Raw genomic sequence first — 15,834 nt, 5'->3', positions numbered from 1 at the left:
CTGATTGAAATTACATTACTATAGTTGCATTATAGTTGTGTATATATAACTATATCTTGTGTGTTGTGGTCTGAGATCTGCAGCTTCAGGTCTAGTGTCTTCTGTGTTGGTTAACTCTTTTTAATTCACTATAAAGGAATATTTTATATTGTACGGATATTACTGAGTACACGCACTGCACCGCATACTACAACACGCGCCGTATTGAAAACAAAACGTGTCTTTTCCCTGGAATGGTAGGCATCTTTCAGTGAATGCTGACCTGTGCTATGAGCCAAGGAGGGAGGGTCAGCAAGGAAGGGGGAGTCCAACTCCAGGAGGGAGGGAGGGGAGGTCTGAGGATATTGTGCGAAGGAGGGATGGGGGAAGGATTGAAGAAAAGGCACAGAAGGCGGCTAGATGACAGACACAGAGAAGCATAAAAGATCTTAGGGCATACGGGGACTTTGTCGCAGAAGAAGCACGGCAGGTGAAGGAGTTGATCTGTATCGTGTAAGGCGCACACTTAAAGGTGCAGGACAGGTAGGGGCCCCTCGGGGGCTGGATCATGGGACAGAGCCTCCGTGTGGAGATCTCAGCTCAGGACCCACAACAACAACAACATAGCCGCAGTGGTGAGTTTCTGGGCTTACATTCTTGGTGTACTTTACACAGCTGTGGTTTCCTCCATCGCTAACATCAACAACATGAAACTATTTTCTCGTTTACTAGTTTTCAAGGATAGAGGATAGAGCAGAGCTGAGGATTGGTGATTGTGTAATAAACTTTGCACAAATGTTGCGTAGCCTCCCTCCTAATTCTGCCCCTCATTCATGTTTACCACCACAAGGAATGCTAAATCACTGGGATCATGTGGCTAATTCTCTACAGTGTTTTTAACACACTCATGCATGACTTGTGCACTTATTTTCTTATGTTACACTGCACAGGAACATCAGATTGCATATGTTGTCTGGCTCAGAGGTTTTACATAATTTTGTACCGCACCAATTATTCCAAGTTTCTAAGCGCCGCACGATGTTATATGATCGTGCATTTTATGCAAGTAGTGAGTAAAAAGATATGTACAGCAGTAAAACGTTACTCATATTACAGTGTCATGTAATGACATTTATTTCTACTGGATCTTAAATTGTTGAAAATGTTAGGGAACACGTTTTTTCGCAGGAAACAGCGCTCGTAAGTGGATTAAATGTCATAATCGGCCCTGACAAAGGTAACTGTTACACCGAGGTTGGAGGTATTTCCTAATATTTATCCGCCTGGACTTTTGGTTTTTGTGTTAGCGATCGGGATAGCATGCTCCTTTACAGCAACAATCTCCTTTACCCACATGCTCACCTGACCAGCCTGCCATGACTCAGTGAATCATGAGGTTAGAGGGAAATCTGGCCAGTTGCATGGGGGAGTAGTAGGTGTGCCTTCTGGATATGGCTATGTCATAGGAAGACACCAGCACAGTCACACACTCTCGTGTTTCCTGTCTGCTGTGGCTTATCTGGGCAGACTTTCTCATTAGAGTAACACTATTAAGAATGTAGCTCTGTTATGAATGGAGCTATTTTTTTATATATCATCATTCATTAGTTTCCCTGTTGTACCTTCGAGCATAGTGTTTCCATGAGCTGTACAGTGGACTATGTTATTGAATATGAGGGGAAGAGGCTGCCTTTGTTCTCTGGGAGGAAACGGCACTCCACCCTGATTCTGTGACTGCGTTTCCAGCCCCCCCATCCCAGCCCGCCACATTATGTCTGTACTTTTTCTCTCTTTGTAGCCCTTTTTTTACCCTCTACTCCAATTCCAAAACCCACAGTCACACTCAGCTATAGTGTCACAACATGCCAGACCTCTTCACACTACAGCTGAAACAATGGCATGTTGGAGAGTTTTTCTCTGTATCTGTGAAGAATAATTTGGAGTGGATCTACAAGCTCTCTTGAACGTGACAGCTGATTTGGGTCTTCTGTACTTGTTTCTTTTTTGAGGACTTTTTTTTTGTACTAGTGGATTGGCACCTTTTATAATCGAGCTTCACTGGCTAACGGAAAAGACCGCTGAGGATATGGTCAGTCGTAGCTTTCAAATAGATGCCTGCTGCATGGGCTGAGTCCTCTGCCATCGTCATCTCTGCAGTGCTTTGGAGTGTGCAGGCCTGTCACAGCCAGCTCTTATCCTGCTTCACTGGCTTCAGCTGAGCCACTGTGGCAGAGGCGTCTCTGACAGAACGGTCTGCTGTGTGTGAGAACCTCAGTTCTGGATCGCGGAGAAGCTGCCTTAAGCAATGCTTAATCTGGATGTTATGGCAGCTGGTCTGAGTCCTCAGATTTCTACCTCGCAGAGATAAGCTGGATTTCCACAGCGTGGACATGTCTCTCGACTCCGGACTCTCTGCTGTAGTTTCCGTCAACTCTCTGCAACTTGGTCTCCTGCGTTTTCGTCATCTGTGATTTGATGCTGGCATATACACAGGACAGTAGATTTTTGGTTGCTGAATGCTCCTTGCGTCCTCATGGCGTGCTGTTTTAAGTCCCACCACCATGCAAGCTGGACACTTAGCACCCCTCTTCAAGGTAGATTAGTGTCTGCTTTTTAACTACTTGTCAAAAATGCCATTTTTAAACTCACAGTAGGGTATGAAGTTGAAGTATTGTGATTAAAACTGTTTTCCTATCCGAGGTTTACAGTCTGTCAGGCTTCTGAGGTCTGTGTAAACACTCAACTCAAATTTTACACCGCCAGCAGTGTGGAGTTAATGTGCCTGTCCTTCAGCTGCAAAAAATGGGTTTGAATCTTGTGTCAGCAACCATTCGCTTTTCTGTAGTGTCACTTAGCAAGATACTGAAACCCTGCCAGCTCCAGGGGTGCTGGACTGCAGCTAGCTGATACTGATGTATGCGTATCAGTGTGTGTGTGTGTCTCAAATAAAGAAAAAGTTTCTATCCAGGAATAACGTTTTGTTGTTTTAGTGTTCCCTGGACTGCTAAGTAAGCCACATCAGTATTGTGTGAGAGCATATTGTTGTGGGAATCAGACTGCAGGGCATTACTGTCGCCAAGACATCCTGTGTGAGCCCGAGACTGGATGTTTTACATCGGACTCTGTTCTCTCTCTGCTGGTAAATATTATGTCTGCTGAATACAGCAGCTGCAGCCTGTTTGAAAGCCTCTCCAAGCTCAGCGCGCTGTCAGTTGGCCTGTCAGTCATGTGACCCAGAGTATGTAGCCATGTCTGCAGATTGCTTTTTAGTTGAGTTCTTGAAGCCTTGGTGACACCTAATGATAATTAGTGGTTTTTAAAGAGCTTTTGCTTCTTGTTACCTGTATGTGTGGGTGTGTACATGTGTATATATTTTATATATGTATGCAGAATGACTGACAACCTTTTTCTGCTGCTTATGTCTGCATTCGTGTGTGCCCCTCTTCTCTATGGGAGCAGCGAGGGCTGAAAGGCTGATAAGGCACTAGACTCCATCCGGTTAAGGAATGTGAGTACTTGACAGCGAGAAATCCTGGCTCAGAGCCAGTGTTAGGCTTCTCCTGTTAGCTGTGGATACGTGGAGGAGTCCGTGAGCTCTCAGCGTCACCCTGCCAAAGCACGCTCGGCCCCCGAGAACTAACAGCTAAAGATAATAACCGCCATAATGATCCTGGCCCTCGTTAGCAGCAGATGAGCTCAGTTAAAATAGAAAGCGCCGCTGCTGAGTGGGGTGTCTATAATTTCATGTTATAAGTTCTATTGTATTTGTTGTAAATTTGTGCTTTCTGTTTTAGATGATGAAGCTGAGCAGCACCACAGCACAATGGTGGGAGAGGGAGGCAGCACCGGGGACAGCACCCCTCCCCCGAAGCGCAAGGGCAAGTTCTCGACCCTTGGCAAGATCTTCAAGCCGTGGAAGTGGAGGAAGAAAAAAAGCAGCGAGAAGTTCAAAGAAACTTCTGAAGGTTTGTGCTGCAAACTTGTTCTCTTTGCGAATGCCACCTCTCCTTTCACCCCAGCGGCCGTATCAGTTGTATTCAAATGTCATTAAAATTCCTCTGTGAACATGTTTCCGCCCAAATGTTACAAGCAAGTTTGTCTCTCGCTATTTTCAGTGCACATAATACAATAAGATGAATACAAGATGTCTCGTTAAGAGATGACGTGTATATCATGGTGCCCTTGCGTTTTGAAGCGTCCTTTTTGGCTAATTAATCGTCTCTTTAGCAGTGTGGCACATGCCATCTGTGAACATTTAGAGGGTGGAGTTCTAACATATCATCTAATGCAGGTTTAGGCAACTCCTGGCCTCGAGTGCCGTTGTTCTGCAGGTTTTAGATCTCACCCTGTGTCAACACACCTGAATCAAATGATTAGTTCATTCCCAGGCCTCTGGAGAACTTCAAGACATATTGAGGAGGTCATTTAGCCATTTGAATCAGCTGTGTTGGATCAAGGACACATCTAAAACCTGCAGGACAGGAAAGTCGTGTCCATAGACTGTATATGAAAGATGGATGTTTTTACTGTGACACCTGCTGGTTACTGAAGTTCTAGACTTTTGGCTGTCTCCTCGATGGTTTGATGCCGGACGTGATAAGAGACCGCTGCATCTGTACGAAAAACCGAGAGCAAAGTATCGCAGAAACTTGACAGTTACAGGGTGTTTATCCTTTTGTAGAGTACTATGTACTTTTGTACAATCTGACTTCTTTCTGCAACCAGTAGAGTTGCCCTTGCTGGTCATTAAAAGTATACTGATTTAAGACACTTCTGAATTGGCTTCACTTTTCAGGCCTAGAAGCCACACCCACATGTTATATACAGTATGTTATATATAAAGATACTTGCTAACTGATTCTAAGTGTTACTGAATAATATGGGAAACTTACAACCAGAAAGCATGGTGAAGAGGTCCAGTTCAGTGACTCGAATTAGCACAACATATATATATCTATATATATTGCTTCTGGTGCATGAGATCACAGTGAAAATTTTAAATCATAAATATCTTGGTGAAAAAATGGTCTATAAAATGTCATTTCCTTTTGCTCTTGACAGAACTAGAGAGGCAGATGTCGACAAGGCGCACCCGACAGGAGCTTATAGAACAGGGGGTGCTGAAGGAGGTCCCGGACAGTGGTGAGGAGACTTGTGTGATTCAAAATGTGATATCTTTGCAAAGCTTTGTCTGCGTCTGACAGCAGCAGCCCCGAGGCAATAACGCCCACTCAGACGGTACAGTTAAGTCTTCAGCACATGATAGCAGGAACGCTGTCTTCCCATGCAGCAGGTGCCTGAGACAAATTTAGAAAAACAAATTTGAGAAAAAACTGCTTTCACCTTGCTGTTTCTCAAAGTAATGCAATGTCTGTTTAAAATTACTTGCCACTCTCCAGAGCTGAGGAAAAGTGGAACAAATTGTGCCTTGCAGCAAAATAGCTTAGAAAGGGGGGGTGTGCAAACGTTCTGCTGGTCCCGCTGTTGCAGGAGCCCATTTATTAAATCTACAGCAGCTTCTTCATCACGGCAAACACTGACTGTCCATGGGGCTTGAGTTAAGGGCACATTTTATTACTGTGGGAAAGAAAACTGCAAATAGCAATTATTTTTGAACAGTTTCTGTATTGATTTTGTAGTCTTTAAAATCTCCCCAAAAATCACCCCTCACTGTATCTGAAATCCAGATTTAAAGAAGAAATAAGCAGCAAAAAGTATGTTTAACAGTGTTATGGCTCAGTTGGATAGTTATCAGTTATCTTGCCATGCATCAGGTTAATTGTAGAATATTGAACACAGCACTACCAGTATGTAAAACTTTAAAAGATGTATCAATTTAGCATGTAATGTCCTTCCGCACTTTCTCAGTAGCTCAGAATATCATTCAGTCTTCTAATGTATTTATTTGAGTATTCACCAAGTGTTTTTGACCAATCTTTTTAGATGGAGAAGCACAAAATGTGAAGCAGTCGTATGTAAAGAATGGCCACACTCTGCCTGTTGGAGGAGGAGGAGTCATCAGTGGTGTCAGGAGCCCATGCAACCAGGGCCAACTCCCCTCAGATTCAGATTTTAGGATGAACCCTGCATGGCTCGCCCAGCCAGATGACCGAAGGGGCCGTTGTTCTCCCTCAGATGGAGACCGCCGTGGAGCTTTGGGCTCCAGGGGAACAGGACTGCATGACGATGGACGGAGAAGCGCAGGGATTGGGGCACGGGCGCAAGGGGAGGGCGAGTGGAAGTCTAATATGGCCTGGCAGGGCCACATTCACGGACAAATGGAAGAGAGCAGACATGGTGGCAGGCTTCACCCTGACGACGGGCAAAAGAGGCCAGGACTGCAGAAGGCCCCATCCGAGGACGGCAGGAGGAGTCGGCCTGCAGAAGGAGACTGGAAGCCTACACTCCCTCGGCATGCATCTGCTGAGGAGGGGAGGGCCCGGAGAGGTGAGTCACTTCCAGTAGTTGTCCTCCCTGCAATCTGAATTTTTCCACCAATTTTTACAAGTTGCAATCATAGCAGCACTGCTGTTGTCAGTGTAAGGCCATAACCGATGAAGTGCACACCTTTTACACCTTAACCTCCTTCATATTCGAAAAGTCGGTGATTCTTGGGTACCTTATCCCCTCCCTTTTGCTGTCACTTTTCTGCTTATATGCTGTCCTCCCAGATATAGACGGGCTCCTGTCAGCTCCCGGGAGGCCTGCTCCAGCTATGCTTCTTATTCAGGAACATGAGGGAATAGCTCGTCCTCTCTTCTCCTCTCCTAATTAATGTGGCGCGATCGCTATACTCATTATTGCCCTTTAAGGCTAGCACAGTGAGCTCAGTGATAATTGGTAAAGTGCCACAGCTAATTGATTTCCCAGAAAAATAGAATTTGTTCAAAAATAATGGTGTTTAGCTCTGTTTTTAGATCTCAGCTGTGTGGTTATCGCTCACGTGACAGGTTATTCTGTGCCAATGTGTAAACATGCTAGGAGTTGAAAAGTATGCAAACACTATAGCACGTCATTGCAGCAAAGAAGAAAGAAAATTTTGTCCACTTTCCTTCATGTGTCATTGCTCTGCTCTTCTTTTCATCTTACCTTGTTTTTTTCTTTTTTATGATGCTACTTTTTTTTACCTCTCCCACTCGCATTTCTATCTTTATCACATCTCCTGCTTCCTCTCTCTCTGTTCTTCAGTCTGACTTCCTGCTTTCCCCTGGATTAGTTCCTCTTTGATTTACATGGCATCACACTGATAACACTTCTGTAAATAAATAGCCCCGAACCTGAGAGCGGCAGGAATGGCGTGGGCGCAGCGGTGGGAACAGCGTGGGGGCCGGCTCGCGGGTATAGTGGGGTGGGCAGATGGAGGTTGGTTTTTTTTGGTGGTAATTGCAGCCGCCTACTCTGTTTATCTTCACAGCTGATCCCTAGATAATGCCATTCTCAAACAAGTGCTATCACAGAGAGTGCTTAGAGCTGTAGAAAAGTGGCTCATCGCTGAGTCTCTGAGCTGAAACATTTATAGCAATCCACTGGGATATTTGGTGAGATTTTGCTAATTCACTGAAGTGTATTTCTTATGATCATGCATAAATAGAATACAGTATATGCACTGCAGCTGAAAACCAATCATGTATTGCTTAAGTTTATCAGTCTCAGTTGACGTGCTGTAACTTTTAAAATTATATAAGCAGAATTACATGTTATGATATAAAACTATATGGTTAGCTGCTTTTTCCTTTTTTTTTTAGAATCAGACAGCCATTTTGCTCCTGACCTGGACACCCTACGTGAACCTCTGCCACCCAAACAGGTGATCATGCCTCCAAAATGGCTGGTGAGCTCCACCCCTGAACCTGGCAGCGAGTGTCCACCTCGAACTCCATCCAACCACCCCACGAGCCAGTTCTCTTCTCCGTCGGGTGTGACGTCCAAACCTGTTCGATCGGTGTCTTCTGCGTGTTCCAACACTCAGCAGTCTTCGGCCGCTGCCCTTACCCCCACTTCTCAGCCCGCCAAGCAGCCCCCTCTGCCTCCACCCAAGCCTGTGAACAGGGGCAACGCGGCCATGCTGGGTAAGCTTTTACTAACAGTAGCTTCTTAGGTTAACAGATGTTGCAGGGACAGGAAGCATACATCAACAATCCAACCCCTGCTCAGTTAGCGTGTAGTTTTCCAGCTGGCGTATACAGTATGTACATTTATGCGTCAGTGCACTACTGATGGTAAACTCTTCAGCACAACATCCTGTATACGATACTATCTTAACAGCACGAGCTGCTTTTCCCCAGTTAATTACTTATTAAGCCTGGATTATTGTAGCAGAAACGTATTCCAGCATTTTACGCTATGAGGATAACAAGGACTCCTGTGGCTGTGGGCCACTGCTTCCACAGATACAGTGTAGCGGTTCTGTGGTTTTGCCTCATCTGGGATCGTGTTTTAATTCCCAGTAGGGGGGGAGGGGGGGATTACAAAAATGCCCCATTTGTCATCAGTTTATTATACTAATTGTTGTTCTTGACACAAATAGAATACAAAATGAGTCAGTTAAGAACTTAAACTAGTTTCAGGTTAACATTTACACTACAGAGAACTCCTCGAAATCTAATTTCTCAGTACACTTGTTGACAGTTTACTATGAAGTGACTGTATTTTAAAAGCCAGGAGGCTTCTTTGCTTTGTGGCCAAGTTTATGGACAAAGAACAACTGAGACAAAAGGTGTTAATAAAACACACCGTGAAGCGGATACTGTTACAGTTACAAGGATAGTAATCATGTTCTTACCTATGTGTTTGTTTAGTGATTATCACTTCGGGAAACAGTACCATTCCCTCATAGTGCAACTCTGTTTATATACAGTTGTGTTCAAAAGATTGCATCTGCTCATCACTGGCATCGTCATGATCATCCAGGGTGGAATGATCGTAGAGCGTACGTGTGTAATGACTTTAAAAACACGAATTTGGGGCACAAGTTTGATTTTATTCTGGGTTTTCTCGATCCACTCGATCAGAAGTATACATACAGGCTCAAATATATACACTCACCCCCACTAATGTTGGGATAAATGTTCCTCAGCAAGTTACACCTCAACCAGACACTTTACTTACATAAGATCATGTTATATGGATATTTAACTACTTTGCCAAGTTTTGGAAAAAGACCGAAACTGTCAATATGAAATTCAATTCAATTCAATTTTATTTATATAGTGCCAAATCGCAACAACAGTTGCCTCAAGGCTCTTTGTATTGTAAGGTAGACCCTACAATAATACATACAGAGAAAAAACCCCAACAATCATGTGACCCCCCCTATGAGCAAGCACTTTGGCGACAGTGGGAAGGAAAAACTCCCTTTTAATAGGAAGAAACCTCCAGCTCAGGAGGGGCGGGGCCATCTGCTGTGACCGGTTGGGGTGAGAGAAGGAAGACAGGATAAAGACATGCTGTGGAAGACAGCCAGAGATTAATAAAAGGTATGACTCAGCAGAGAGGTCTATTAACACATGTTGAGTGAGAAAGGTGACCGAATATGATATGAATGACGGTAAACTGGTTTTACTGGACTGAGAGGATATCGACAAAGAAAAAACCGACACCTTGAAGCTCGACTGAAATTTTCAGCTGCCCACATGGACAAACCAAATTCCTTCTAGACAAATGTTTTGTAGTCAGACAAGACCTAGGAACATGGTACTGTCGAGCATGGTGTTGGTAGCATCATGCTCTGGGGCTGTTTTGCTGTCAGGGGTACTGGTACATCGCATAAAGTGGATGGAATAATGAAGAAGAATGACTACCTCTAAATTCTTCAACTTCTTCAACCTCAAATCAGCAGCTAGATGGTTGAAATTCCAACAAGACAATGATCCCAACACACAACAAAACTGGTTTTGGGATGGATAAAGCAGGATAACATTAAGCTTCTCGAATGGCCTTTCCAAAGACCCGACCTCAGTCAGGAAAATCTGTAGACTACACTTAAAAGTCAGATCCGTGACTCTGTGTGGATTAGAGGAAACCCAAAATAATTTAAATTGTGTGCACCAAATTCTTTTTTTTTAACTCATTAAAGATGTTTGCTGCACAATCATTCCACCCTGGAAAAAGAAAAGTTGAAACAGTTCAAATCAATCATTAAATGCCCAGAATTACTATGAAATTCATGCCCACGATGAGTGGATGTAAACTTCTGACCACAGCCGTAACTTATGAAATCAACAACACGACACCAGAAAGTAGCTGCATTCATTAAACATACAAGCTGAAGGCCTCCATCTCGTCCCTGTTAGTCTCCGCCCTGCAGGGGGGAGAAAACGCTCAGCTTCCACTCTACTGGTCCTGCTGGAAGCGAGAGTGCGACTATGATGTCTACCTGTCCCTGCCTGTCTACCTGTGCCGGCGGGCTGGAGGCCTGCGCTCAGGTAAAAGGATGCCCCCCTGGTATTTCTTTGGCTGGGGTGCCAATTTCTGGAATGCCCTCTTCAGAGTCTGCACACTTCATCATGTCGCATCCTTTCCTGCTGCCAACATATGTCTTCTGAAAAGCCTTTAACTTGTTCACCGGCCTTCATTGCTTTGGACCTGGTATATAAGAGCCGCATGCATATAACAAGCTGAGAATGAGTGTGCTTACTGTATGCAGGAGACAACTTCTGTGTGAGTGCAGTTGAGTGTATTTTGCCTCTGAATAAGGGAGGGCCTTTAGCGGGTTCCAGCTGTGTTCTGCTATGCATCAAATGAATTTTATGTCTCTAATCCACTCAGCTCTCACTCAACTGGGATGGATGGGTGGACTTGAATGGATGACTGAATGGGTCGAAGAATAAAAAGGCAAAATGTTTCTAACATAAGGGCTCGACTTATTATAGAGAGGAAGTCCATTACAGTGTAGGTTACTGCATGTTGTAAGTCTGTCAGCACTGTTCACTTATTATGTCTGCTTTTAACAGAAATGTTGCCTTAAAGCTGTCCTCTGAAGTCTTAAGAGCCAAATAGCAAATATGCAAATGTGCATGCAAAACTGGAAGGTTTGCATTTGAGCTTTTTGTTTAGGAGCTTCAGGAGCTTTACTACGCTAATAGAAAAAGTGTCGGTGCGGGGTTAGTCTGGCTGTGAAGAGCATGGATGCATCTTTTTTGTCTCTGTGACCTGGAGCACTCGCTGCACACTGGTCTTTTAGAGCAAAGTGTGCGTTCATGGCCGTCATGTGAACCAACTTGCTGTACGGATGCAGTAATGCTCAGTCAGACATGTAATCCCAGCATTCGTGTGTCTTCTGTCATACCGGGTATGTTATACATGTGTGACTGATGCTTGTGCACTTGCGTCACAGTGACAAACTAGATTCAAAAGTAAAGCACTTGCTAGCAAATCACTCACACGCCTAAGCTGTAGCTGTTTTTCTTTAGCAGTTATGGTTGGATTAGCTCTTTTTCGTTTTGCAGGTGACTTCACCCAAGCAACAGGGGGCGCTAGCCTTGTTCCGGCCAAACCCTCTCCTCCGATGCCTCCTAAGAGGACCACCCCAGTCACCAAACGCAACACAGAGGACTCTGCTTCAAGCCATCCCATCATCCCCTCACCACTTTCTCTGGAGGAACACAGCAGCCTCCCCTTGGGCTTCCAGCTGCCTCCCCCTCCTCCGTCCCCTCCCCTGCCGACTCACATACCACCTTCTCCACCCCGCCAACACATACAGACCCACCACCTCCACCATCAGCACTCCTACCCCCATCCGCTCCCCCAACCCATACCAATGCTTTTCGACCCACCGAGCCCGACCAATGAGTCTCCCCAGCGCCCGGCTCCCGTACCGCTGCACATCATGATCCAGCGAGCCCTGTCCAGTCCCGGCCCGGCTCAGCCACATCCAGATGGGTCGCAGCGGGCACACACACTGCTTTTCGAAACACCTCTAGAGTACCAAGGAGGAGGTCGCCCTCTGCCTGTCAGCATTCAACCACTAAAACTGTAAGTTTCTCTGCACAGAAAAGTCTATGAATCAGTGTATACAAAGACAGTACATGGTGAAGAAGTATGGAGTCTGCACGTGATCTGTCTTTGCATGTAGCTTTCGGATCTTTTTCATCCATTTTCTAAGCTGTGTACACTTTGGACTTACTTGTATATCCATTTCAAGCTGAAAAAAAGTCCAGTCTTCATCATTGTAAAGTCAGATATAGCTGGAGGGACATATTTCAGTTAAATTCATTGAAAAACACGTCTTCAGGATTAGCCCAAAAAAACCAGAAAAAATGTTTTATATGCATGTATTTTTTTCCTGTTAGATCTGAGGATGACTACTCAGAGGAAGAAGAAGAGGAAGAAGATGATGAGGAAGAGGAGGAGTATGATGGGGAGATTCCACAGCCAGAGCTGGAGCCAAGGAGTCGCCGGTGCTTGGTCGGTGACGCTGGCATTTGTGTGATCCCACGGGGAAACGGCAATGACGACGACGAGGAAGAAGATGAGGAGGATGAGGATGAGGAAGGCGAACACGACATGCACGGGGAGGACAGTGATTCAGATGGTCCTGTGCCTCATAAAGATGAAGACTCAGATGAAGATGAGGAGGATGAGCCCCCGATGAGTAAGCATAACAAACTGATTCGGAGGTCATTTAGTGGCTTTTCTGGACTCTTTGTAAACCTGTGCAGTGTTGCTGCTCCTTCTCAGCTTACTGCATCTCTCCGCTTGGCTTTTATCCAGGCGCACTGGCCAGCAGGGTGAAGAGAAAGGACACCCTGGCTCTGAAGCTGAGCAGCCGTCCCTCTGCTCCCGACAGGGATAGGTTTACGCAGGAGAGAAGCAGCCGAGATGACCACCCTCCAGGACAGACCGGCCTCACCTGGCAGAGCAGAGAGCAGTGGGAAGCCATTCGCACACAAATCGGCACTGCACTCACGAGGTAAAGATGAGCGGTATCATTGTATTGTTTAAAATGACAGCAGTGAAACTGCATTTCCTGAAGAAATTAGACCAATTTTTAAAAGATCCTTGACCTGCTTATTACCTGAATGTCCAAGTGAAGTAAATGTGTAAAAATAGGACTCCATTTTTCTTTTTTCTTTTCTTTTTTTTTATTTCAGGCGACTAAGTCAGAGACCCACTGCTGAGGAACTCGAGCAAAGAAACATCCTCCAGCGTTAGTATTAACTCTCTCTGTCTTTGTTCATGATCCTTGACTTGTTTGGACTCCTTTGTTTCTGGGTTTTAGCAAAACCCCTCCTCATTCTTTCGTCTGATGCTTTTGCCTCAGCATTTGTCAACAAAGTACATTTCACATCTGTCAACAACAAGCACATATCTAATTTTAGAAATTGCTTTTAAACCTGCCATCAAACCAAGCCTTTTATGCCAAAGTCTAAATTTGGCTCTTCTATTCTTTCTCCCATCTTTGTTCTCCCCTCAGCTAAAAATCAGGCTGACAGACAAGCCGAAGTTCGAGAGATCAAGCGACGGCTGACCAGAAAGGTGAAGCAGCACGCCGGCAAACATCCCAGTGTTAAACCATGTATTTACCTGATATTAAACTGACATAAAAAAAACATCTTTATTGTAGCTGAGTCAAAGACCCACGGTTGCAGAACTACAGGCAAGAAAAATCTTGCGATTCCACGAGTATGTGGAAGTCACAGATGCCCAGGACTACGATAGAAGAGCAGACAAGCCGTGGACTAAGCTCACTCCTGCCGACAAGGTAATCAGCTGCATATAAAGGCTTTATCGGCACACCCGCTTTCTGATACAGCACTTTACAAAATGTCCAAGACAGTGTTACAAACATATGATTTTAAATGTTAAACATGTGCAACTCCTTTAGGTTAATGTAATTTTTAGCAGTATATTGTCTCGTTTTCTTTCTGAGTTCATGTTTAACCAAATTGCTGTTTTGTCTAGGCGGCCATCCGGAAGGAGCTCAATGATTATAAGAGCACTGAAATGGAGGTTCATGAAGAGAGCAGAATTTACACAAGGTAGACCTTTTAGTTGAAACTTGACTGGCTGATTGATTGCTTTGGTCAAATGAGTGAGGTACTGTGTTTTGCTGATTTGTTTTTCTACACCACTACTTCATATTGGTGGGGTACGGAGTCTATCTCAGCTGTTATAAACCGAGAAACTGGTTTATAACACTCTGGACAGCTCATGAGTCCATCGCAGAGCTAAAGGAGAGACAGATGAACCTCTCACACTCGCGTTCACATCTACGGCCAATTTAGAATCACCCATTAAGCTAACATGCATGACCACCCAAAACCTAGGCCTTTGGGAGGAAGACGGGTACCTGGAGCACAGGGAAGCCATGCAAACACCACACAGTTTTGTTTTTGTTGTTATTTATTTCTCCCGGTTGTGTCAGGGAAACAATGAAATATGTAATGCACACTTGAGAGTGATGCATCTTTGAACACTTCCTGCCATTTGCAGCCAACCTTGGCGCTCATCCTGAAGACATCTACCCCCCAACAGCAGGTTTTAGCCAAAGGAGTTTGTTACCTTGCTACTGTGTCAACACTGTTTATTTCATACTCCTTCAATTGTTAACGACCTTCAGGATGTCACTTATTTTAGTCTGTAGACATCGGCTGCCTTAGCTACACATGCACTGTGTCCTGTGATTGCTTTACACTTAAAGCCATCTTGTGTTGCTTGCACCTAAACACTTTAAATATGAATTAGCAGCAGTGGTGATCTGCTACTACATTAATAGAGTTGTGACCAGTAAACATCCATATAGTCATCTTTCTTGTGCATGCCTGGTTGAATGGCAGAATCCAGCACTAACAACGGGCAGAAGAAGACTTTTAGAGCAAAATCTGTACCTTAAATAGCAATATAATGAATTTCCGTGCATTAAAAGCTTAAGGATTACAAAGGTGTGATCTTGCCTCATGAGAGCTGTTTGTTTCTTTAGGTTCCATCGGCCTTAACATCCCTGCTTCCGGATAAAGAAGCACTTAAGATCTCCGGCAAAGAAGCAGCTGCTCCCTATGCAGACAGATCGCCCTTTTGCGCCTCTTGAATGTACTGTTATCAGGGAAAGCCTGGAACCGACTCCACACGAGAATGCTTCTTGCTTGTCCTCCTTCGCCCTCTCACTACATTGCTTTCACTGAACCGAGGTGTTGGTGGGTGGAGACCAGATGCAGTATTTCTCCCAGACGGCAGGGGGAACCACGTGCCAATAAAGTGGAGAAGTGGCAAAGGACCTACAGGGCTTACTCTCACTCTGCTGTTGTGTGGTGCCCCTCAGGGACTCGGATATAGTTACAACCTTTAATGCGGCCTCGTCCTGTGTTGCCTTTTTCTTTTTTCTTCTTCTTCTTTACTGTATATGGAAAAGCTAACTCATCTTTGCTAATGTAATAACGTAGAATAAAAATGGTAACAATAATGATGACCTATAACACTTCACACAGTAATAATAGACACAAACGGTCAGGAGTTGGCTGAAGACTTAAATATTCTGTTTTAGAACTGGACATCTCTGGGATATCGTGTGTTTGTTATCCACTCTACAGACTGCTGCTGTGATACGTTAGAGTGAAACTGGAAGAGATCTCATTGCAAAATATTCTGTAATGCACAAAATATTTTCTATTACAATTTTGATCACAAGGGTAGTGACAGCTTTTCTTTGAGCCTTCTTTATTATTATGATTATTATTATTATTATTATTTGGCTTGCCTGTGTTTGTGGTTGTGATGTGAGTCGGCCTTTTAATAGCTATAGAAAAAGGTCAGGAGGCTGTTGGTGTTTTAATGCGTGCCAACACACCCAATACTGGTTTTCATATCACTGATTTCTGCAACCCACTGCATGAGCCATTACAAAATCCAGTGCCACCA

The 15,834-nt window shown here is 44.5% G+C and overlaps 1 protein-coding gene across 1 annotated transcript; it reads left to right on the top strand.

Moving 5' to 3' along the window:
• The first annotated feature begins 547 nt into the window (after positions 1-547).
• Positions 548-15,265, top strand: phactr4b (phosphatase and actin regulator 4b). The gene is made up of 14 exons (XM_085365280.1): positions 548-614; positions 3,774-3,944; positions 5,041-5,121; positions 5,923-6,426; positions 7,725-8,048; positions 10,272-10,403; positions 11,427-11,952; positions 12,270-12,571; positions 12,691-12,889; positions 13,071-13,126; positions 13,394-13,455; positions 13,544-13,681; positions 13,882-13,958; positions 14,900-15,265. The coding sequence occupies exons 1-14, from the start codon at positions 548-550 to the stop codon at positions 14,913-14,915; spliced, it is 2,655 nt and encodes an 884-aa protein (XP_085221406.1). The 3' UTR covers positions 14,916-15,265.
• The last annotated feature ends 569 nt before the right edge of the window (positions 15,266-15,834 follow it).

This window comes from Diplotaxodon limnothrissa, linkage group LG11 (assembly GCF_057381915.1).
Source record: "Diplotaxodon limnothrissa isolate DT_005_m linkage group LG11, D_limnothrissa_male_GT1.1, whole genome shotgun sequence".
Classification (NCBI taxonomy): Eukaryota; Metazoa; Chordata; class Actinopteri; order Cichliformes; family Cichlidae; genus Diplotaxodon; species Diplotaxodon limnothrissa.
Note: the sequence above shows the minus strand (reverse complement) of the source record. Positions and strands in the feature narration are given on the sequence as shown.

What these genes read in the sequence shown, in the direction of transcription:
- phactr4b (XM_085365280.1), top strand. Translation starts at nt 548, where the DNA reads ATGGGACAGAGCCTCCGTGTGGAGATCTCAGCTCAGGACCCACAACAA. An exon ending in GGGCAACGCGGCCATGCTGG is followed by an intron (nt 8,049 to 10,271) that starts GTAAGCTTTTAC and finishes CGTCCCTGTTAG; the next exon opens with TCTCCGCCCTGCAGGGGGGA. An exon ending in AGCATTCAACCACTAAAACT is followed by an intron (nt 11,953 to 12,269) that starts GTAAGTTTCTCT and finishes TTTTCCTGTTAG; the next exon opens with ATCTGAGGATGACTACTCAG.